Source organism: Carcharhinus amblyrhynchos, chromosome 8 (genome assembly GCF_965287045.1).
Source record: "Carcharhinus amblyrhynchos chromosome 8, sCarAmb.v2.hapA, whole genome shotgun sequence".
Taxonomy (NCBI): Eukaryota; Metazoa; Chordata; class Chondrichthyes; order Carcharhiniformes; family Carcharhinidae; genus Carcharhinus; species Carcharhinus amblyrhynchos.
The window spans coordinates 62,106,775-62,131,495 of record NC_137331.1 but is presented as its reverse complement, the minus strand read 5'-3'; the positions used below and the strand labels follow the sequence as shown (position 1 = coordinate 62,131,495).

Sequence of the window (24,721 nt, the reverse complement as noted above, 5' to 3'; positions counted from 1 at the left end):
AACACAGTACATTTACTGGAGTATAAAAGATGCACTGAAAAAAAGTAAATACGGAAATCATTTTTGCTACTAAAGAAATTGTCAAGTTATTTGTGTTTGTGTTCTGCATGGAATGAATTCACTTCAAATTCCTCTAACTATACATTTACCAATAAACCATGTATCCTCCCCAATCAAAACAGAACATTAATTCCACCACTGCTGGCAGCAAGTCCCATTCCAAGAATGGAAAGGAATATGAGAAGTTGTTTAAAAAATAATTTCCAATTAAATATTTTGAAAGTTTCTACTGCAGCGACTTTACAAAATATTTCAAAACCTTGCTGAGAACTGAGGACAAGCATTTTACTGGTGCATCTTAAAACTCATTTGCTGAAATTATGTAACATTTAACCTCAACACCTCCATGTTTTCTGTATTTGCAGTTTAAACATCCCTTTCTTTAAACATGGTCACATTACTGAACATGGGCATCATTAGATTTTATATCTATTATTCTCAATGTACTGTCCATTACACTTATAATATATTCACTACTATATTTGGCAACAATCAGCAATTATGTGCACAAAACTAATTCAGAATAGATGGAGAACTGGGTCTTTTTTAATTCTAAACTACTGCATTTTTTAAAAAAAGATAAAACACCTATGCCATCAAATCCATGAGTCACCAAGGATTCAAGTTGAGAATTCCAGATCCTTCCACAAGAACACACAATGAAGCATTTGCAGTTTAATGCAACTGAAACAAGTACTAAATAACAGCAAGCAAAATCAAATCTTTATTTATTTAAGCATCATTTTATGGAACCAATTACGTCAAAAACATTATTTCAGACATGCTAATTTAGTATGATTGTACTCACTACAATGATTGCACACATCTCATGCTATGTTAACATTACAACCAGTAAATTCTGATACAAGAACTATTCATACATTAGTATACAGTACAAAACAAATAATTTCTTATATATAGAAACAGTAATTAGATCAGCAAAGAAGTCTTATTTACATGATGTAAACATGCAAAGTTGCCTATTATGCGAAGTATTGAAGCTGTGGTCAATTCTGTTTGTTAGTACGTTATCATTAATGTGCCAACTCAATGGCAAACACCAACAGCTCTCATTGGTTAACATTAGTGCAAAGTACACACAAAAAAGACGCAAAACCATGAATTTGGCTGCGTTAAAGCAGACATAAAAGTATTAAGTTACACTCATGTGTAAGCATTTACCCACTTCCTACGGCAAACAGCCACAGAAAGAATTTGGTTGGTTGCAAAACCAGATGATTTATTATAACATTCCATCATATATACATCAAAATTTTATATAAACAATCAACAGTCCATATTGGTTAGTTAACTAAGGGTTTTCACATATTTTGTTACTGGTCATTACTGCTATTTATAGTATGACAGTGCTTTGACAAGCATTTTACTGGTGCATCTTAAAATTCATTTGCTGAAATTATGTAACATTTAACCTCGACACCTCCATGTTTTCTGTACTGCTCTTCAAATAAATCTTTATTTTTGATGTTTATCCCCTCAACTTCATGTAGGACTTAGAATGAATGCTATTGGTTCTGTAAATCCAGTATTACACAATTTTCTTTTCCCTGAACCCCTGCATTCTCTGACGTACCAGCAACATCCTCTGATGCTTCATTTTCTTCTTCTTCTAGTATTTCAAAAGGCGTCATTACATCATACAGAAATGAGAGGAAACCATAAACCCAATCTGAGGATTCCTCTGTTATAATATCTAGGACTTCCTCGAGTGTATCAATTTGTTCATTACTACCATCACCTTTAGTGAGGCCTACACAGAATAAAAAGGAAAAGGAGAGAAAAGAGAAAGAGAAGTGGTCAGACAGAAATGGAAGAATATAGAACTGCAGGGTTCTACATCCCACATCTGATCTTATTTACTAGAAAATAGGGATGTGAATATCCAAGCATTGCAGCATAACACATGTCATTACTTGTCACAAAGAATTCTGGTTCTTCCTTCTTCTATTCTTCTCTTTTTCTACCCTCACCACCCAAACCCAGAACAAACAAAGTACGGTTTTGCTTATTCAATCATGAGTAAAGGCAAAGATTCCATTAAACAAGTATTTCAATTGAATGTCCCCCCCCCCCCTCCCAAGGATGCAACTACGACAGCAGAAAATTCATCAACAACAGGAGGACCAGAATTCAAATTCTGAGGCAACAGCTATTAGATATACAAATCAGGAAGTGTACTCACTTGGATCTGACAGCCCTACTTTTTTGCCACTTATACATTAGAGCAATAGAATCCAGTTGGGTACAACATACAACATGTACCTTTCAGTTCATAACATTCTCAAATATTTGAAATACAAGTAACAAGGGCTTATTTATGTCACAGATTTTAAAAATTACTACCAGATCTAATGCATTCAGTGAACATACATTTTACAGCAATGCAGCTCTATTTCAAACCAATAAAAATTTAACTTGAGCCTGTGCATAGTAACCAACTCAAATACAGCTTAGATTATACCTGAAACAGGACTTTTCATTTCATTCCAGTTCTGGAAGGAACACACAAGGGCAGACACAGAAAATAGTGAAGTAAGAAAATACGAATAATTACTCAAAATAGGTCATTTACTCTGAGCAAAAAGTTATTTCACGTCATCCTAATAGAATATTGGTATTGTACCTGATATAATGATACAGTTGCGAATCATCAAGTTGTAAGAAGTAGCTAAGCAATTTTTGCACTCTTTCAGAGCTTTAGAAGCTTGCCTGTTTTTCCTTGCAGAACACAAAAGTAGTTTCCAGACCCTATATAACACTGTTTCTGTAATGCCAAGTCACATTTCTTACTTGCAGTGACAAAATACTACAGGATTTTAATGCAGATCAATGAAATGCAACTACATTTACCACAGCTGGAAAATTATTTTAAAGTCATGAACAGTAATTCTCGAGCCTCAATTCTGAGCTTTAAAACTGTATCAGAGTTAAGGGATTTATAGCTTCATTATGCTGTCCATAAAACTATTCACAAAATACTACAAATTTGAAGTGCTGCACTTCAATAATGTAACATAATTGTTTTTTGCAGTTTTAGTTCTGTTCAGCAATGAAAACAAATCTCTTCAATAGCACTTCTTTATAAAGACTTATTTTTAATTGATAAGGAGTAATGTGTTTGATGCAGTGCCAACAAAATCATTGAACTGTCAGTGCTTGCAATTGGAATGTAGCAAATGCTCCTTCCAGAAATTACACGAAAGGCAGATTTTCCACAGGCACCTCTAAATGCAACAGTGACAAAACCATAACATAAATTTATAACATGAACTAGAGCCAACATCAGCCATAATCCACAAATCTGTGGATTAGTCCTGCACTCTTCAGCCTATATATATTCCAATGAAGCAGCACCAAAGTAAACCCTGCATGTGAAATTTCTGCTGTTTCAGTTCTGTGGCCTTTGCTAACATAAGAGACACCTTCTGCAACATATTTATCGATGCTACAGAACTGTTTTTTGACATGGTCTTGCAATAGTAATCCTAAATTATATGCATGGAGCATTTTCAAAAAAAAACATAAAATTTCAAAGTGAAAGTTGTCAACAGTTCAGTATTCCACAATATTAACTTACAAGCTACACAAATGGGCAAAACTAGAATAATCTTAAACTAGCTTATTAGAACTATCAAATCTAGTCTATCCACATAACTGGAATTCTGCATCCCAATATAATTCCATTACTAACAGGGCACCTTAAGGAGTTGGATATTTCAGTACAAGATGCTACATTTTTGATACTTAATTGCCTTTGCAAGTGACTCAAAACAAGGCAGAGGAGTTCCTCAATAATTAACTGTTATTTTCACTAACTGTCTTAATGGGAGCAGGAGGCTCTCAACATTAGCAAGTTAAAACCAAATACTGTCAACCAAGATAATTCCTGTCGCATCGGAATAAAAATGGTTGCATTTATCAAGGATATAGCCACAGGCAAGGCGTATCAAAGAGGAACCGGCATTTATTTTATGAAAAGTTCTTTTTAAAGCCAATATTGACAGGGCTATGCTGGAATGTAGAGTTAGATGGAAGAGGAGGTATAGGTGCGAAATATAAATATCAGATAGATCTGTTTGACTAAATGGCCTGCATCTGTGCTGCAGATTATATTTAACTTGGAAGAGTTTCAGTGAAGAGTTATCAATTTATGACAGTTTTAAAAATCATTTTCAGGACATGGGCATCACTGGATAGGCAGTAGTTATTGTCCATCCCTTGATGTCCAAAGATGGTGACACAAAATCTGTTTTGTTGAGCCACTTTAGAGGCGCAAGTTCATGTACAATTGGAGTCATATATAGACCAGGCTTGATAAGGATAGCAGATCCAATAATCAAAAGATATTAAATGAGCCAGCTAACGCTGATCACAGTCATTTTTCTTTAAAGTGGCTCAGAACGTGATACCAGCTTTACATTTCCAGATTTCCTTTTTAAACTGAAATACAATTCTCGAACTGTCATTTGAGCTTAAGTACTCTGAATTACTAGCCTAGTAACAACCACTAAGTCATCATAAGGCTGGGTATCTCAGATGGGAAGCCGCCATATCCACGGTTGCCCTTGAATGATGAATTCATATTGTTGCTTGAATCTTTTTAGCAGGGATCAAAGCCCAATGATTTGAATCGTAGAACCCTACAGTGCAGAAAGAGGCCCTTTGGCCCATCGAGTCTGCACCAACCACAATCCCACCCAGGCCCTACCCCTGCACACCTACATATTTTACCTGCTAATCCCTCTAACCTAAGCATCTTAGGACACTAAGCGGCAATTTTAGCATGCCCAATCAACCTAACCTGCACATCTTTGGACTGAGGGGGGAAACCGGAGCATCTGGAGGAAACCCACACAGACACGAGGAGAATGTGCAAACTCAACAAAGACGTGACCCAAGCCAGGAATCGAACCCAGGTCCCTGGAGCTGTGAAGCAGCACTGTGCTACCATGCTGCCCACCACTGTGCTACCGTGCTGTGGAATCAAGAAAATGGCAAACAGATAGTTGGATTGGCTCAAGCCTTTCTGGTTGTATCCTACCAACAAAGAGGAACATAGCTCTTCTAATGAAATGTGGGACAGACACCAGTCAGGAAATGGTAACAAAGGAACTCAAGAAATACCAAATAGTCTAGAACTCATTTATAGGAGCTGACGCAACTCAGGAACATTTCACACAACTTAGCTCACCCTGATGGAAGTCAGAAGAAACCAATAACTCTGTGACACTAATCAACAAAAGATAATGATATAGGCTTTCTGTTTCGGACTCAATCAGGAATGGACATAAACTGTGCCTTTTGAAGTGAAATTATGATTCAAATTTGCATCACCAGAAATGCGAAGTCTTCCATGAAGCAATACAACATAACGGGATGTAATTATTTATTTTCATTTTGCATTCAAAAATCCACGTACTTGATTGGTAACCTGATGTAATTTTATTAGTTCAGGTAAAAATGGGTTTCATCACACAAAATAAGCTTAAAGAAAAAAATGGATCTTCCTACACCTGAAAGTTACACAATTCAGTTCACTTGAAATGATTAAAAATTATTGAACCACTTACTAGTTTCATTACACTTTGTTTTAGTAAATTAATATATTTTATGCAAAAGCTTTCGAAGCATGCCTACTTGTGTCTCTGCACCTAAATTAAGCAAGATCAATCTGAAGAGCAGTCACAAATCAGCAGAAACTCAGGGTTTGGAATACAACCAATTATTTTGGATATGGCTGCCTTCTGGCAGTTTTTTTAAAAATCGGCCTAAAAAATTGCAGAAACTCAACTTATGCTCAACATCACTTGCATTTAAAATTTGCAATTTTTTTTAGCAAAACTAATTTTGCCAATTACAGCCAGGCTGCACTGCTAAAACCAATGCAACCTTGCAGAAACTTAATGCCTCAAGTTTACAAAGCCTTCATTTCTTGCGCCCTATATAGCTCCTGAAAATGCTCAACTTATCCTGACATTCAAAAAATAATGTTTTCACAATATGTAACGGACCCAAGCCCCAATGTACCATGAAAACTGTATGAATGATTTTACTTTTTTTTAAAATGAGAATTTTTGCCAATCCTACCACTCGTTTTAAAATTATACTTATATTTTTATATATTCCTCTGCCTAGTGGACAATGCATTACATTTACTCTTTGCTCCATCACTCAGAAGCATTGTTTCAGTATTTTTGTTTTTCCTGCCGTCTCAGTCTTTACTGTACACTAAGGGAAAAAACGAAAGTTACTAATTGTTCAATTTGGATCGCACAATTTCACCCATTAGCTTTTAAATGTAACACCAACCAGTCAGTCAGTCATGCAACAGCCAAATAAAGATGCACCGTTAAAACTCCATGCAAAATTTTAAAAATCAGATAATATGCTTGCCTAGCAAAATTTTGGCATCTTCCACATCAAAATCACCATCTCCATCGGCATCATAAGCTCCAAGTTTTCCTATTTTGGGAGTGAAAGGAAGAGCATTACTCCTTATTACATTTTACTTCAAAGAATGCACAGCATGAAAAAAATTAACCAGAACAGTTGAATCTTTGGAAGCTCACAAATTGAAAAGTGTCAAACAGCAATTACAACATATTCTTCAAACAAACTCCACTCAGTACAAACAGAAAATACTGGAAAATCTCAGCAGGTCTGGCAGCATCTGTGGGGAGACAGTACAGCCAAAGCTTCGAGTCTAGATAACCCCTTCATCAGAGCTCTTCTGGCATTTTCTGATTTTGTTTCAGATTCCAGCATCTGCAGTATTTTGCTTTCATCCACTCAGTACATAATCCTGGACCACAGCAATAACCACTGGAACATCAAGAACATGGAACATCATTTGCCTCTTCCAAGAAGTTCAGACAGGAACCTAATGATATTCCAGTAGAGTTAGGTATCGTATTTAACCCCTCCAATTACACAACTCTAAGATCCATACTATATGACATGAAGAAATAATTCAAATACAAGGCAGACAAAAGATTAGTCAAAAGATCTTTGGAAAAGATGATGCACAATAAGAGCAGTAACAATAATTATGCCAGTGACAGCAAGAGTATCTTTTTGAGCAATGTTAGAAGTCAACATGTAGTAAATCATAGAGCCACTAAAGGATACTACAGAGGAGATTCAAACCGATAGTCAGTTTATGGCAAAGTTTTTGAATTATTTTGCATCATTCTTGTAGACAATGCAACATTTCAGATGAAGACATGTCTGTATAATCATACAATAGTCATACCACAGAAGATGGCCATTCAGCCATGTCCAAGCCAGCTCTCTGTAAGAGCAACTTAGTCCCATTCACCCACCCTTTCCCCATAGCCCTCCAAATTCTCTCTGTTCAGGTTATAATTTTGTGTCATCCACAAATTTTCAAATGATGCCCGATACATCCAAACCTGGGACATTAATATAAATTAAGAAAAGCAGAGGTCCTACAACGCTCTGGGGCACCCCACTATATACCTTCTCCTAGTCAGAAAAACTTACCACTTACCATTACTGTTTCCTGGCACTCAGCGAAGTTTGCATTCACTGAACAGCAATGTAAGTAATGTTTGTCAGGGAACAAATGAATTACAGAAGCGCGAAGCTGATGGCACTCTAGGTCCACACAACATCCATCCAAAGGTAATTAAAGAGTTTGGGCAAGTGCACTGTGCAAGTCCCTTGCCTATGCATTCAACAGTTCAGAGTCAGAAATAGTTCCCTTAAATTGTAAGCTAGTTAATATAATTTCTACCTTCAAAGTAAAGGGAAAAAACAAGCCAAGGAAATTACAGGCCTACCAGTCTGGCAGACATTATTGGGAAGATACTACAAGGGCACATGATGCCTTATACTGGAAAAGGCAGTGAGAATCAACAGAAATTCACAGAACAGCTTCCAAAAAATGATCAAGCTGACCAAATTAAGAAATTGAGGGAGTCATTAAGATAGTGGACAAGGAAAGCTGGTAGGCACTGCCTAGACTTTCAGAGAGTCTCCAGTTAGATATCAGGTCACTTCACAAGATATGATCAATAGAAATTTGAATGGCTGAATGAGGAACATGCTTCAGTACCTGAGGAGTTGGAAATTGTGCTGAACATTTGTGCAATCAACGAACATGCGTACTTCGGACCTTATGCTGGAAAGAAGATGGAATGATGATAAAGCAGCTGAAGGTGGATGAGCCTAGGACAAATCCTAAAGAATTCCTGTAGTAATGTCCCAAGACAGAGATGATTGACATCCAACGACCATCGCCAACTTTCTTTGTAGTATGAATAATTCCATCAGGATGGAGCCCAAACTGAGCAGCAGTGAGCAGCTTATTGTTGAGTAAGGGTTGCTTGACAACACTTGTCAATGGCCCTTTCCATCACTTTTCTGGTGCTTTGAGGGTAAACTGATGGGGTTTTAACTGATGGATTTGTCCTGCTTTTTGTGAACTGGACATACCTGGTCTATTTTTCCACATTGCCAGGAAAATGCTAATGTTGTATCGGTACTGGAACAGCTTGGATAGGGGCGCAGCTAATTCTGCAGCTCAAGTCCTCAGTACAATTGCCAGAATGTTGTCAGGGCTCACAGTCTTTGCCATGCCTTCAGCCATTTCTTGACATCATGAAGACTGGCATCAGTAATGAAGGGGGCCTCAGAAGGAGGCAAAGATGGGGCATCCACTCAGCATTTCCGGCTGAAAAAGATTGCAAATACTTCAGTCTTGTCCTTTGCATTGATGTGCTGGCTAACTTAGATCTGTTACTTTGTTTAAGAAATGGGACAACCAGTGGGTACTGGATATAAGAAATTTAAAAACTATACTCATAATTTGAAGGATTGAGTTGTGGAGCCATGAAGTCATGTTGCAGCTGTACAAAACTCTGGTGCAGCCGCACTTGGAGTATTGCGTTCAGTTCTGATCGCCACATTATAGGAAGGATGTGGAAGCACTGGAAAGTGTGCAGAGGTAAATCTCCAGGATGTTGTCGGTATAGTGGGATGGTCTTATGAGGAAAGGCTGAAGGACTTGAGGCTGTTTTCGTTGAGAGAAGAAGGTTGAGAGGTGACTTAATAGAGGCACATAAGATGATGAGGATTAGTTAGGGTGGACAGTGTGAATCTTTTTCCTCGGATGGAGATGGCTAGCACAAGGGGACACAGCTTTAATTTGAGGGGTGATTGATATAGGACAGATGTCAGAGATAGGTTCTTGTAGGAAGAGCGTGGAATGCCCTGCCTGCAACAGTAGTGGATTCGCCAACATTAAGGGCATTTAAATGGTCATTGGATAAACATATGGATGATATTGGAATAGTGTAGGTTAGATGGGCTTTTGATTGGTTTCACAGGTCAGCGCAACATCGAGGGCCGCAGGGCCTGTACTGCACTGTAATGCAATGTGTTCTATGCTGCCAAATACCCTATCTTTGAAAACTGCAAAGAAACAAAATGTTCTGAAAAAGCAGTCCTGCAGGCTGGTCATCAAGAATGGATAATGGATCCAATATATTCAACTGAGTTCCCACGCCAGCTGACAACAAACTTAAAACAAACTTAAAACATTAAGCATCATCTTTGACAAAGGGTCATCTGGACTCAAAACATCACCTCTTTTCTCTCTTTACAGATGCTACCAGGCCTGTTGAGAATTTCCAGCATTTTCTCTTTCCATTTAAGCATCATCTACAGGTCACAAATATACTATTGTGGCCGATACAGAAAAGAGTGAGTAAATCTGATGAGGCTCAATCTAAATTCCGTGGGGAAGGACAATTAAGGCTGACAATGCAACAAGGAGTCCTTGCTTAACTGTGCACATAGATCTCCAACAAAAATAAGATCAAATTACTTTAGCCATATTTGGCATGATGAATCCTCAATTATTAGAATCTGAAGCTCACAAACATTCCTAAATATAGCCAGACTCAACTGCTATGCTGAGTTTATGTATTCCATTCTCACCTTTGCTGAACAGGACCCATGTGAGCTTTTCCATGGCATTAACAAAAGGCTTGAAAAAGATATTCTCTGCAGGGAATAGGACATACATTCCAAAGTGATCCAGGTCCACTGCACACTGAAATGTGAATACAGTAGCTGCATACATGACAACTGTTCTGAATCACAATTCTTTGTTTTCTTATGTTTTACTAATTGACAGAGAGTCATAATCATAGAGGTCTACAGCATAGAAAAAATGCCCTTCAGCCTATCGAGTCTGCACTGGTCAAAGACAAACCATCCAACTATTTTAATGTCATTTTCCAACACTTGGTCCATAGCCTTTTATGCCTTGGCATCACAAGTGCACATCTAAATGTTATGGGTTTTGCCTCCATTACCCTTTCAGGCAGTGAGGTCCAGATTCCCACCACCCTCTGGGTGAAAAAAATTTTCCTCATATCCTTCTCAACCTCCTCCCCTTATCTTAAATTAATGTCCACTAGCCAATGATCCCTCCACTAAAGGGAAAAGTTTTTTCCTGTCTACTATATTCAAGTCCCTCTTAATTTTAAGATCCTAATCATGTCCCCCTTCAGTCTCCCCTGCTCCAAAAAAAAACAACCCCAGTCTATCCAATCTCTCTCCATAACTAAAACTCTCCTTCCCAGGCAACATCCTGGTAAATCTCTTCTATACCCTTTGCAGTGCTATCAGATCCCCCCTAATGTGTGGATTCCAGAACTGAACACAATACTCTAGCTGTGGCCTAACCAATGTTTTATATAGTTCCAGCATAACCTCCTTGTGCTTAAACTCTATGCCTCAGCTAATAAGGGCAGTATATCAAAAGGCCTTCTTAAACACTTTGTCCACCTGTCTTGCTACCTTAAGAGACCTCAGATCCTTGGTGCTTCTCTGGGTCTTGCAGTTCATCATGCATTTCCTTGCCATCAGAGCCTATGATGTCCAAGCCTTGATTTGTGTTTCAGTATTATATAGCTATACAGGGAAACAAAATCTCCAGGTGTCCACCTCTTATGAAGGCACAGTTCAGTGACCCGAAAAGACTGGCTGATCAATCTCACTTAACACTCAAGAAACCCCCCGCAATCAAAATAAGATGAAATGTTCCTAATTTCTTAATGAAAAGGTGGCCACTTGAAAAAGTGCAATTTATGTAGGCCTATTCTCCAGCTTCTTTCCTGCTATCAGACTGTTGAATGGACTTACCTTATATTAAGTTGATCTTTCTCTACTCCTAGCTATGACTAACACTTCATTCTGCACCCTCTCCTTTCCTTCTCTATGAATGGTATACTTTGTCTGTATAGTGCACAAAAAATACTTTGCATTGTATACCAAGATATGTGACAATAAATCCGATAAGAAATCATACCTAAAACAAGGCAAATCTCCGATCTTAATCAAGTACAAATAAATCAAGAAATAAAAGAAAAAATTGCATTTCTGTCATGCCACTGTTGCCACAAAACAGAAATTAAAATAATCACTTTATACCATTAGAATCAAACTTGGCTTGCTGATTTCAACTGTGCAGTACGTTTACAGCCAAATTAATTTACTTATGAAGGGCTGGATTCCACAACTTCAGTGAAAATAGGAGCCAACATTTGCCTACAAAGAATCCTTTTCATGAAGATGACTTCATGTCACTGGAATTAATCCTAGTGGATTCTTGTCAAGAGACAATTAAGTAATTGCTGAAAGCCATGTTTAAAGTAAAATCGATGAACTGAATTTATAAAGCCATATCATTGATTTTTCATTAGACACCTTGAACAAAATTGTGAAACAGAAACAAGGAATAAATTATGTTGACTGTTTGAGCAAAATAATTTCTCATGCAAGATTTACAGTGGAGAATTAACCAATGGCCAAAAGGAAAAGAATAGGATTTATCAGCACATCAAAAGCATGTCACAGGAGATTGTTTCATAACTTCTCATTAAAGCTTACTGCTCGGGTTTGAGAAGAATGCTGCAGTAAACATATAAGATACGCTTTTTGAATTGCCAAGATCCAACTGAAATAAAATGCACATATAGCAACTATTTTCAAACATAAGTTTGAATTCTTGCCAAGAGTACCCAACTCAAACAGATTTAGATTATTCAAAAGATTAAAAAAAAACAAAAAACAAAAATGTGTGAAGTATCACATCAATCCAGAAATAGAATACACCTACATTGAGCTAATGATAATCAACAAGTGTTGCAAATTTCAATCTAATGAGTTAACACAAAGAAATTTCTTGTTTAGGCTAAAACAAAACATCAAGAACATTCACAAAAATTGATTACTGACTCAAAGTCAAGGATACTGATTTAAGAAAAGCTAACTATCATGAGGAAATCCTTTAACCATTTTACTCGAACGATGGAGTTGAATAGTACTTTTTTTTTAGGGTAGGCCAGTCAATATTTCAAAATGTACACAGCATGAATGTTGCTGGCTCACCAGCTGCATGAATAGTGCTGGACCCTCTAGTTGTTGCCATTAAAATTGAACAAAGAGCTGAAATTTGCAGGCTTGGTGAACAAATTTCCTTTTTTTTGGTTAGCTTCAACTGGTGTTTTTCTCTTCTAGCATTAATCTGTAATTATCTCAATTTTATTTCCAAACCACATCAACAGCAAATTTGTTTGTCCAAATTTAAGTTGACTTGCATTAGAAATTTACCCTAGTTCAGTAAAATTAATAAACATTTATTGGAGCTGCATTTTGGACTATAAACTTTAAATTTTTCATCCAAAGTACAGACCCTAAATCAAAACATGGATAGTTGACCTGATAGCCTGTTTATTAATGTGTTAAAGGGCAATTTTAAAAATGCATTAATGGGATGTGCATTTGCCATCCCTAATTGCCCTTGAAAAAGTGATGAACCGCCTCTGAACTATTGCTGTTAGCTGATATATATATCCAAGTCAAGATGGTGAGTAGCTTGGAGGGTAACTTCCAGGTGGTGATGTTCTAAAATTCAAAAAATATAAAAATTGCAAATGGTATAAAATAATGCATTTATATTGTGTACTAATGTTGTCAGTTATATTATCAGACATAAACTACAGTAGAAAGCTTCTGGATAATCAAAGTTTGCTTGAAATCAAGTGTAGCTAACTATGGTCAACTTTTAATAGAAATGTGATGCCTCACACACTACTAAACATGGTACAAATCTTTTATACCAGGAATCATTTTAGAACTGAAATTGAAATCAATTACAATGCTGAAAAATCCAAATAATTACTATCAGTTTTTGCATTAACACCTAATCAGTGCCATATACATTTCCAAGCAGGTTTTCTACCAACACCTCCAAAAACTAACTCCATTGCAAAAATCTAATTTGAAATACAGTCACGGAGGGAAAAAAAACTCTCATTTATTTCAGGGGGCAGCATGGTGGCACAGTGGTTAGTACTGCTGCCTCACAGCATCAGGGACCGGGGTTCAATTCTGGCTTCAGGTGACTGTTTGTATGGAGTTTGCACATCGTCCCCATGTCTGCATGGGTTTCCTCCGGGTGCTCCAGTTTCTTCCCATAGTCCAAAGATGTGCGGATTAGGTTGTTTGACCAATTGACCCGACTGTCAGGGGGATTAGCAGAGTAAATATGTGGGATTGTGGGAATGGGACCTGGGTGGGATTGTGGTTAGTGCAGACTCAATGAGCCATATGGCCTCCTTCTGCATTGTAGGGATTCTATGATTCATTAGGGGACCAGAACAAGGACTAATATCTACTCTGGCCATCACTAAAAGTCAAATTAAAATCAGCACGAAGGCTATGAAGATACTGAAAGCTATTTTTGCTATTTGGACAACTATCTTTGCATATTCAATATTACAAGAAAATTTTAAAAATTCAAAAATTACAAAGTACAATGAAGGAAACATAAACCAACATGTACCGCAAATCACAGAATAGAAAAAAATTACAAACACATAGCTCACTTTAGCACTGTTTAAAAAAAAGAAAATTCAGGAAAGATGTAACAGCATGTCAGAACAATGAAAAATCCTACCTTGTAACACCTCTGAAAAATTATAACGAAATTCCTTTGCTTTTGCTGCATGCATGATAAAAATAAAAAAATTTAATATACTATGGATTAGTACTATCATAAGCAGAAAAACCAAGACCAAAAGGCACAAACTACATGTATTTATGTAGTTCTTTAATGCAAAGAAAGCAGCCCACGGTGCTTCATAAGTATTTTATATAGCAACATTTGACACCAAGGCACAAACAGTGATAGTAAGGCAGATGGCCAAAAGCTTGGTCCAAATGGCTTTCAATAAATATTTCAAAGGAGTAAAGGGAGGTAGAAGGGCAGAGAGGTTTGGGAAGAAAATTCCCCAGCTTACAGCCATAGCAGCTGAGGCATTATACATCAGTGTTGGAATAATTAAAATCAGGGATGCTCAAGAAGCCAGAATTAGAGTGTGGATATTGGAGGATTGTGGAGCTAGAGAGGATTACAGAAGATAGGGATTGACAAGATCATGGAGGAATTTGAAACAAGGTGGTGCTTGACTCTGAGCCAACATAGGTCAGCAATCACAAGGGCTGACAGGTGAACAAGACTTTGTGCAAGTAAGGACATAGGCAAATGGTTTTTGATTACCTCAAGTTTAGAGGGTAGAATGAGGGTGGCCAGACAGGTGCATCAAGACTAGAGATAATAAAGGTACGGATGAGGGTTTCAGGAGCAGATGAGATCAGGCAGGAGTGGAATTGCTCTATGTTACAGAGGTGGAAATACATGGTCTTAGTGACTATTGTGGATGACTGGTCGGAAGCTCATCTTGGGAGTCAAATACAGTTCAGCCTTAGACAGTGACCATGAGGGGTGAAGTTCATAACTGTGATTGAAGACAATGGATTTAGTCTCCCCAATATTTAATTGGAGGAAATCGTTACCTATACAGTACTGGATGTGGGGCAAATAGTCTGATAATTCAGTGGTAGTTAAGGGTTTAAGAGAGGTGGCAGTGAGGTAGACCTAGGTTAAATATCAAGTTTTAATTTGATTTTACTTTTACTTACTAGTGAAACTTTTGACCAAGATTAATACCATTATATACCACAACTGTATCATTAAATTCACTTTATATCATGGGGTATGTTTCGAACGAAAATAACATTACATTTTAAGTTAAGGTGCTTGGAAGTTTATACTAATAAAATCCACATGAATACTGTGAGACACCTCACCATGAGTAAGAATATCATGTACAAAATATCATTATGGTTCTACAGTTTGTGTGTAAATGATCTATTCAATGATGTATTTCTAGGTAATATGTTGTACTGGGCTATGAACAACTGGCTACAGATGTAGCATGCATAAGTAACTATCCCATGTATAAGGAATCCCAGGTTACACTATTGGGAACATTGACCAGCATTTTCAACTGTAGTTGATTCATAGCCCAGAAATTAGGATGACTAAAGTACAAAACAAAAGATTTAATTGACAAAATAGTTTTACAAATGATAAGGCAAAAAACAATATTATCATTCCGCCTATACCACAACATTTTTATAAAGACAGTCTTTAAACTATAACATTATGACCTCCTTCCTACAAGAGCTTCCTATGGATATTTGAAAATTGAAATTGAAAAACTTACCCAGAACATCTTTGTAATCCACCAAATCAAACCAAACAACAGCAACTGATGACCAGACACCCAGTAAAGCAATTATCATGAACCATGTGAAGAATGAACTTCCAGAGGGCCCGTCGCTTTTCTTCCCATTTTTACTAGAGCTGTGCTTATCTGAAAAAGAACAGACCCACATTAGTTGGCTGCACTGTGGAAATAATAACACAAAAGCAAAACAGAACTGCAAATGCTGGAAATCTGAAATTAAAAAAAAGTGACAAACAACTCAGCAAGCCAGGCAGTATCTGTGTAAAAAGAAACAAAATTAACATTTCAGACTGATGACCTTTCATCAGAAATGGAAAAAATTAAAATAACTAAGTACATATGCAGGGTTTGGGGCGGGAAGAGCGCATGAGAAGGTCCATAATTGGGTGGAATGTGGGAGGGATTCAGTGACAAAAAGGATAATGGTGCAACACAAAAGGGAATCATAGTGAGGAGAAAGATAAGAGCTAGATGAGCTCCAAATGGGATGAGCAGTATGACCAGCTGCCATCCAAAACACAAAACATTGTGGCAGAAATTATGATTAAAACTGAAGTCAATATTGAGCATAAAAGGTTGTAAATCACCTATTTAAAGATGCGGCTTTACTGGGATCATGTAGAAGACAGGGAACAGTCTAAGAGGTGGAGAATTGAAATGACAGGAGGCTGGAAGCTCAGGGCCATTTGTGATCTGAACACTGGTATCCCCACAAAGCAGTTACCCAATCAGAACTTGTTCTCTCAAATGTAGGGGGCCCATATCATGAATGGTGACATTTTCTGCTGATCCATCTGTTCAATAGGTCATTGTAGCCAACTCTTGCAGTTTCCCAGGATGGAAGTCAATTGCTAGGGGGCATAGGTTTAAGGTGCAAAGACCAAGGTTTAAAGAAGATGTACAAGGCAAGTTTTTTTTCCCCCCCCCCCCACACAGAGTGGTGGGTACCTGGAACTCGCTGCTGGGGGAGGTAGTGGAAGCAGATACGATAGTGAGTTTTAAGGGACGTCTAAACAAATACATGAATAGGATGGAAATAGAGGGACATGGTCCCCGGAAGGGTAGGAGATTTTAGTTCAGTTGGACAGCATGGTCGGTGCAGACTTGGAGCGCCAAAGGACCTGTTGCTGTGCTATAATTTTCTTGGTTCTTCGGTTGCAGGATTGCTGGAGACCGAACGTACAATTGAAGATGCACGTTAGGACCCGTGGAAATGATGCACTGACCTATGTGGGAATTGCCTAAGAAGCTTCAACTTTAAATAGACAACTCCGCTGCTCTCTGGACGCTTGAATGTCTCTGCATCCAAGCTAGAATCAGTAACTTCAGACAGTTCTGATGTATTTCATAGAATCATAGAACCCTACAGTGCAGAAAGAGGCCATCTGGCCCATTGAGTCTGCACCAATCACAATCCCACCCAGGCCCTATCCCCACATCCCTACACATTTACCGCTAATCCCTCTAACGTACACATCTCAGGACACTAAGGGGCAATTTTAGCATGGCCAATCAAACTAACCCACACATCTTTGGATTGTGGGATGAAACCAGAGAACCCGGAGGAAACCCAGGCAGACACGAGGAGAATGTGCGAACTCCACACAGTGACCCAAGCTGGGAATTGAACCCAAATCCCTGGAGCTGTGAAGCAGCAGTGCTAAACACTGTGCTACTGTGCTGCCCACTTAACCAAATAGTTATCCAAAAAATGCGAGACAAATCAAAACCTAGCAATTACACACCTGAGTGCCCAAAATCATCCGCCAGCATCCCGCCCCTCCAAACTATCCATCCAACCAACCACAACCTGACCACGTTCCTGACCCGACTACCAGACCCCATTTACACACCTTAAGAACATAAGAAATAGGAGCAGGAGTAGGCCATCTAGCCCTTCGAGCCTGCCCCGCCATTCAATAAGATCATGGCTGATCTGTCGTGGCTCAGTTCCACTTTCCTGCCCTCTCCCCATAACCCTTAATCCCCTCGCTTATCAAAAACCCATCAACCCGCTTCTTAAAAATATTTAGCGAGGCAGCCTCCACCACTTCAACGGGCAGAGAATTCCAGAGATTCACCACCCTTTGAGTGAAGAAGTTCCTCCTCAACTCCGTTCTAAACCGCCTCCCCTTTATCTTGAGGCTGTGCCCCCTAGTCCTACTGTCTTTTCTGAGTGGGAAGAGTCTCTCCACCTCTATCCTATCCATCCCATTCATCATCTTATACATCTCAATGAGATCTCCCCTCATTCTTCTAAACTCTAACAAGTACAAGCCTAATTTATTCAGCCTCTCCTCATAGCTCAACCCCCTCAACTCCGGTATCAGCCTAGTAAACCTCCTCTGCACTCCCTCCAAGGCCAAAATATCCTTGCGCAGGTGCGGCGCCCAAAACTGCACACAGTACTCCAGCTGCGGCCTCACCAATGCCCTATACAGCTGCAGCAAGACTTCCCTACTTTTATATTCAATCCCCCTCGCTATGAAGGCCAGCATCCCATTCGCCTTCCTGACCACCTGCTGCACCTGCAAGCTGGGTTTTTGCGACTCATGCACAAGGACCCCGAGGTCCCGCTGCACCGTCACCTGCTGCAGTTTTACGCCACGTAAGTAATAGTCCTTCCTACCATTCTTCCTACCAAAGTGGACCACCTCACACTTGCCAACATTAAATTCCATTTGCCATTTCCTGGCCCATTCGCCCAGCCTATCTAGATCCTTCTGCAGACTCTCCACACCCTCCGCACAATTTGCTGTTCCACCAATCTTGGTGTCATCAGCAAATTTTGACACCCTACACTCGGTTCCCTCCTCCAGATCATCTATATAAATGGTAAATAGCTGAGGCCCCAGCACCGACTCCTGGGGCACCCCACTAGTCACCAACCGCCAATCCGAATAGCACCCATTGACCCCCACTCTCTGCCTCCTATGTGACAACCAATCCTCTATCCACGCTAACACCCTACCCCCAACTCCATGTCCCTCGACCTTCTGCAATAATCTCTTGTGAGGTACTTTGTCAAACGCCTTCTGAAAATCCAGAAAGACCACATCCACCGGCTCTCCTCTATCCACCGCCCTAGACACATCTTCATAGAAGTCCAGTAAATTTGTCAGACACGACTTCCCTTTAATGAAACCATGCTGCGTCTGCTCTATCAAGCAATTCCCTTCAAGATGCCTCGCAATTTCCTCCTTAATGACGGATTCTAACATTTTACCTACCACAGACGTTAAACATGCCATCTATATCTTCCCACCTAGATAAGATACCCACATGAGACTCCTATTTATTGACTACAGCTCAGTCTTCAACACGATTATTCCTACAAAACTCATCTCCCAGCTCCATGGCCTGGGGCCTCAGCTCCTCCATCTGAGACAGGATCCCAAACTTCCTAACTCGCGATCAAAATCAATAAGGATAGACAACAACTTCTCCTCCACAATCATCCTCAGTACCGGTGCCCCACAAGCCTGTGTTCTCACCCCCTTACACACCTATGACGGTGTGGCCAAATGCCCCTCCAATTCGATTTTCAAGTTTGCTGATGACACCATCGTAACGAGTCAGGTCTCAAACAATGATGAGACAGAGTACAGGAATGAGATAGAGAATCTGGTGAACTAGTGTGGCGACAATAATCTCTCCGTCAATGTCATCAAAACAGAAAAGATTGTCACCGACTTCAGGGAGCGTAAAGGAGGACATGCCCCTGTCTATATCAATGGCAGCAAAGTAGAAAGGGTCAAGAATTTCAAGTTTTTAGGTATCCAGATCACCAACAACCTGTCCTGGTCCTCTGTGCTGACACTACAGTTAAGAAAGCCCACCAACGCCTTTCTTTTCTCAGAAGGCTAAGGAAATTTGGGATGTCAGCTATGACACTCACCAACTTTTACAGATGCATTACAGAAAGCATTCTTTCTGGTTGTATCACAGGTTGGTAAGGCTCCTGCTCTGCCCAAGAGCGCAAGGAACTACAAAAGATCGTGAATGTAGCCCAATCCATCACGCAAATCACCCACCCATCCATGGACTCTGTCTATACTTCCCACTGCCTCGGCAAACCAGACAACATAATTAAAGGACCCCACACATCCCTGACATTCTCTCTTCTGCCACCTTCCATCGGGGAAAAGATACAAAAGTCTGAGGTCATGTGTCAAGTGACTCAAGAACAGCTTCTTCCCTGCTGTCACCAGACTTTTGAATGGACTTACCTTGCATTAAGTTGATCTTTCTCTACACTGTAGCTAGGACTGTAACACTACATTCTGCATTCTCTTGTTTCATTCTCTATAAAAGGTATGCTTTGTCTGCGTGGCTTGCAAGAAACAATAATTTTCACTGTTTGCCAATACATGTGATAATAATAAATCAAATCAAAATCATTTTCTTGTCAACCTCACTTCTAATCATTTGGCCAATCTTTGTGTTATCCACAAACTTATTAATTTTACCCCCCACAATCAACTATGTCATTTACTTAAATAATGAATAATTGAGGGTCCAACACAGATCCCTTTGGTACACCTGGACACTCAAACAAGTGACATTCTTTTTTAAGTGTACTTGAAACCTGCATTCTTCTGCTGAACACTGCAAATCTGAGACTCTAAAACCCTCTGCATTTCCATAAACCATAGTGGTAACCTCACTGGACTAGTAATCCAGGGAGCCAGGTTATTGCTTTGAGGACATGGATTCAAATCCCAATTCAATTGATAAAATCTGGAATTAAGTAGTAATAGTGACTATGAAACCATTGTTGATTTGATGGTTGGAAATCCGCTGTCCTTACCTATGTTTGATTTTACTCCCATCGCATTGTGGTTGACATTTAAGTGCCCTCTGAAAAGGTCTGGCAAGCCATTCAAATTGAGGGCAATTAGGGATGGGCAATTAATCCCAATGACACCTACATCCCATAGAAAAATAGAATAAGAAATTTGAAATAATTAAAAATTTTAAAAGCAGCATCTCAGGTGGATAAGAAGATAACATAAGAAACAAAACCTTAGTGACATACTGGTTTTAGCGCAAAAAAAAAATACCAGTTGGTAACAGATTTTGTTACATTAAAGCTGAAGTTTATTTATTAGTCACAAGTAAGGCTTACATTAACACTACAATAAGTTGTCAAATTCCTTGAGTCGCCACACTCAGACGCCTGTTCGAGTCAATGCACCTAACCAGCACACCTTTCAGACCATCGGAGGAAATCGGAGCACCCGGATGTCATAGCTGACATGCCAAATTTCCTTAGTGATGCTTTGTTTAATGGAGCAAACTCAATGAACTAGTTCTGATAAAAGTTATTGATCTAAAATGTATCTCTCTCCACAGATGCTGCCTGATCTGTTTATTTCAATGGACTTTTTTTTCTTCCCTATACTTCATCTTTAGCATGATCATTTACTCATAGGTTCCCAGAAAAGTCATTTCTTTAATATAAAAGCGTACAAGATTAATTTAGACTGCAACATTTTGATGTAATAATTTTAAATTTCCGGGGAGCATGTTCTTGGACAAACACTCTCTCCCAAGAAATGCTCCAACAACTCTGCAAAGATCTACATTTTCATTTGAGGTACTGGGATAGATGAGACTTTTTTCCTTCAATGCATGTCAAGGAACACTAGATGCACCCATAATTTAAGTTACAAAGTCTAAGTAACTGTACATTTTCACATGACATCAAGACCACAAGGTTATATCATTCAGACCTCAATCATTCTCTGATTTTTAATACTGTGGCAGCATTTTAAAATTGTTGACCAGTTTCTTCAAACTTTCTTGATGGGCAAATGAACAAAAACTGCAAACTGACAAAAACGACAAACTACAATCTAATCTGTATTTCCATTATGTCTATTAAAACAAAGCTTATAAAACTACAATCAGGCATTGGTTAGGATAGATCTTTTGACATCAGCAATAGTTACACCCACCAAAATAACAGGTAACATCTGTACAAAGTAATATTTATTCGTCCCAAACAAATAAATATAAATTCCTTATACAAATTTGGCTTTCCAGAAGTTTCAGTTCACATGAAGGTAGTTCTTTATAGTTTTGAAATCATAACCAGCTTTCAGCAACATACGTTAAATGTTTGCATAGCCTCTATTTAAATCATAGATCTGCTTTGCACAGTTAGATGACCACTATATGTTTCCCCTAAGTGTGTTTTATATAAATGCAAGTTCTCCTGTAATTTTGTATCTGTCTTCTCAACCCAGTCTCTAAATCACTGGAAAAGGTTTTCATCTACTTTATCCCAAGCTTTTGTCTCAAGAAATCTGATCAAATAAAAACAATTTTCCAACCATTTCATATTGTTATTTCTTCAAATTAGTTAGCATTTGAACCTGTGCTGTACCTTTTTTATGCTTCAACATTATTCTGTGTGTCTTCCAAAATTGCTGAAAAATTGCAGCCTAACTAAATTTCTGTACTGATGCACCATGATACCTAGACTATATATCTTGACAAAACCAGTATTCATTATAGGCTTATCCACTTGATGAACTGTCTTTAATGCTTTGTAAACCCAAAGCTCAAAATTAATATGCTCTTCAATAAAACTCAACATTTGCCAAAGCATAATTGCCCCACGTTTAACACTTTCCTTTTACTCAAAATACCACTTAGCCCGTTTGTAATCAATTCTAGATTTACCTCCTTTCCAATAATTCTTCCATTTTGCAATCACTGAAGCAGATGATTTGTTAAGTTCTACCAATTTTCATTTATCTGTCCTCTCTAGTCAATATGTTGCCTGCCCAACGCAGGAGAAGGCATTGTGGGGTAGAATCCTGGGGAATGAAGTAGTTTAAGTGGAGAATGTCATAGTTGGGGAAACCTTGTGGATAGTGATCATAGTATCGTAAGATTCAGATTAGTCATGAAGAAAGAATAGAAGCAATCTAGAATAAAAATACTCAATTAGAAAACATGTAGTTTAGATAAATTCTGGAAAGATCTGACCTATAGTCAAAGACTGGCTAGCAGACAGTAAAAGAGCAATGTGTGGCCTTTAAAGTGGAGATGGTTCAGGTAAAAGCTTGGTACATTTCTGGCATAATATGAATGTATTTGTACAGGGTACAGAAGAGGTTTTCTGGCATGTTTCCAGGCAGGCCAGAGAAGCTGGGGCTGTTCTACTACAGGGTGGCATGCTGGCACAGTGGTTAGCCGTCTCACAGCGCCAGGGACATAGGTTCAATTCCAGCCTCTAGTCACTGTCTGTATGGAGTTTGCACATTCTTCCTGTGTCTGTGGGGGTTTCCTCCGGGTGCTCTGATTTTCTCTCAGTCCAAAGATGTGCGGGATAGGTGAATTGGCCATGATAAATTGCCCCTTAGATCGGGGGATTAACAGGGTAAATACGTGGGAATACTGGGATAGAGCTTTGGCGGGATTGTTACTGAGGCAGGCTTGAATGGCCTCCTTCTGCGCTGTAGGGTTTCTATGTTTCTATGATAGAGCACCCAATGGTAAGAGGCAATTTGATAGAGGCATTTAAAATCATGAAGTGTTTAGAGAACTGTTTCCAATGGTTAGCAAAAGAACCAGGAAGTAAACTATTTTTAAGCATCAAATGGTTAGGATTTGGATGTACTGCCAGATATGATGGCGGACAATATTTTAGTAGTAACATTCAAAGAAAACTTGAATAAATACATGAAGGATAGAAAATTGCTGGAATATAGTTAAAGAAAGAGGGGGAAAAAGAGTTTGGGGTAGCTGATTTGCTCTTTGAATGAACCAGAACAAACCTGAAGGGACAAATGACCTCCTCCTGTGTTGTACTATTCTATGATTCTCACATTTAACAAGAGCATGCAATGGTGAATGTTTACTTGACCATACCAGAATAACAATAACTTTTCTGTAAGGATGCTTATGATTAGAACATAAGAACTAGGAGCAGGCCATCTGGCCCCTTGAGCCTGCTCCACCGTTGAATAAGATCATGGATGATTTTTTTGTGGACTCAACTCCATCTACCTGCCCGCTCACCATAATCCTTAATTCCTTTCCTTGCCTTAAAAACATTCAACGAAGTAGCCTCAGCTGCTTCATAGGGCAGGGAATTCCATAAATTCACAACCCTTTGTGTGAAGAAGCTCAACTGAGTCCTAAATGTGCTTCCCCTTAGTTTGAGGCTATGCCCCCTAGTTCCAGTTTCACCCGCCAGTGGAAACAACTTCCCTGCTTCTATCTTACCTATTCCCTTCATAATTTCGTATGTTTCCGTTGTTTGTGTCATCCATTGTGAAGACTGACACAAAATACCTGTTCAATGCCTCAGTCATTTTCTCATTTCCAATTATTACGTCCCCCTTCTCATCCTCTAAAGGACCAATGTTTACTTTGGCCACTCTTTTTCATTCTATATATTTGTAGAAACTTTTGCTAACTGTTTTTATATTCTGAGGTAGTTTACTCTCATAATCCATTTTACTGTTCTTTATAGCTTTTTCGTGGCTGTTAGAGCTGTTACACAAAATAAATTCTCTTCAGATAATAAACTAAGAAGTGTGCAAATACAGGTTTTTCAGTATGCCAGAGATCATTTAGAGCTATGTACAATTGCTTGGTTTAAAACAAATAACTATGCTTCCTAAGTACATAAACATGATCAAACTAAAAATACCTTTATTTCACCATAAGCATAAACAAAATCTGAAATTCAGGGTCGAATGAGTAAAGTAGCAGTTCTAAATGTTGCTGTAACTGATTAACCTATGTCCCAATTCTTTTTTATATTAATGTTTTATATTGCTCAATAAATAGTACATCAAATATGATAGCTGTCAATCATTGTGCACCGTGGTTCCAATATTTTACTGGGACAGAGTTTCAGAGCTATGGTGTGGGGGTTTAGGAACTTGAAGGAGCTGATTTCCCAGAATGTTGTGGCGTTTTAATGCCACAACTGTATGATTTTTCTTCACAGGTTTCCTGTCAAAAATACAAACTGACTAGCTGGCCTA

General features: G+C 38.7%; 1 protein-coding gene across 11 annotated transcripts in view; it reads right to left on the bottom strand.

Annotated features, from left to right (window-relative positions):
• The window catches only part of unm_hu7910 (un-named hu7910), a 209,986-nt gene that overhangs the window by 151,378 nt on the left and 33,887 nt on the right, over nt 1-24,721 (bottom strand). For 4 of the 11 annotated variants that reach the window (XM_080194175.1, XM_080194176.1, XM_080194179.1 and 1 more), the window contains exons 2-4: nt 15,687-15,836; nt 14,075-14,119; nt 6,475-6,543 (exon numbers count right to left, since the gene is read on the bottom strand). In XM_080194175.1, the coding sequence (XP_080050301.1) occupies nt 6,475-6,543; nt 14,075-14,119; nt 15,687-15,836 (264 nt within the window). Of the gene's footprint in view, nt 1-804; nt 1,832-6,474; nt 6,544-14,074; nt 14,120-15,686; nt 15,837-24,721 lie in introns of those variants that run through there. The other 7 variants (XM_080194173.1, XM_080194174.1, XM_080194181.1 and 4 more) reach the window with 3 other exon arrangements.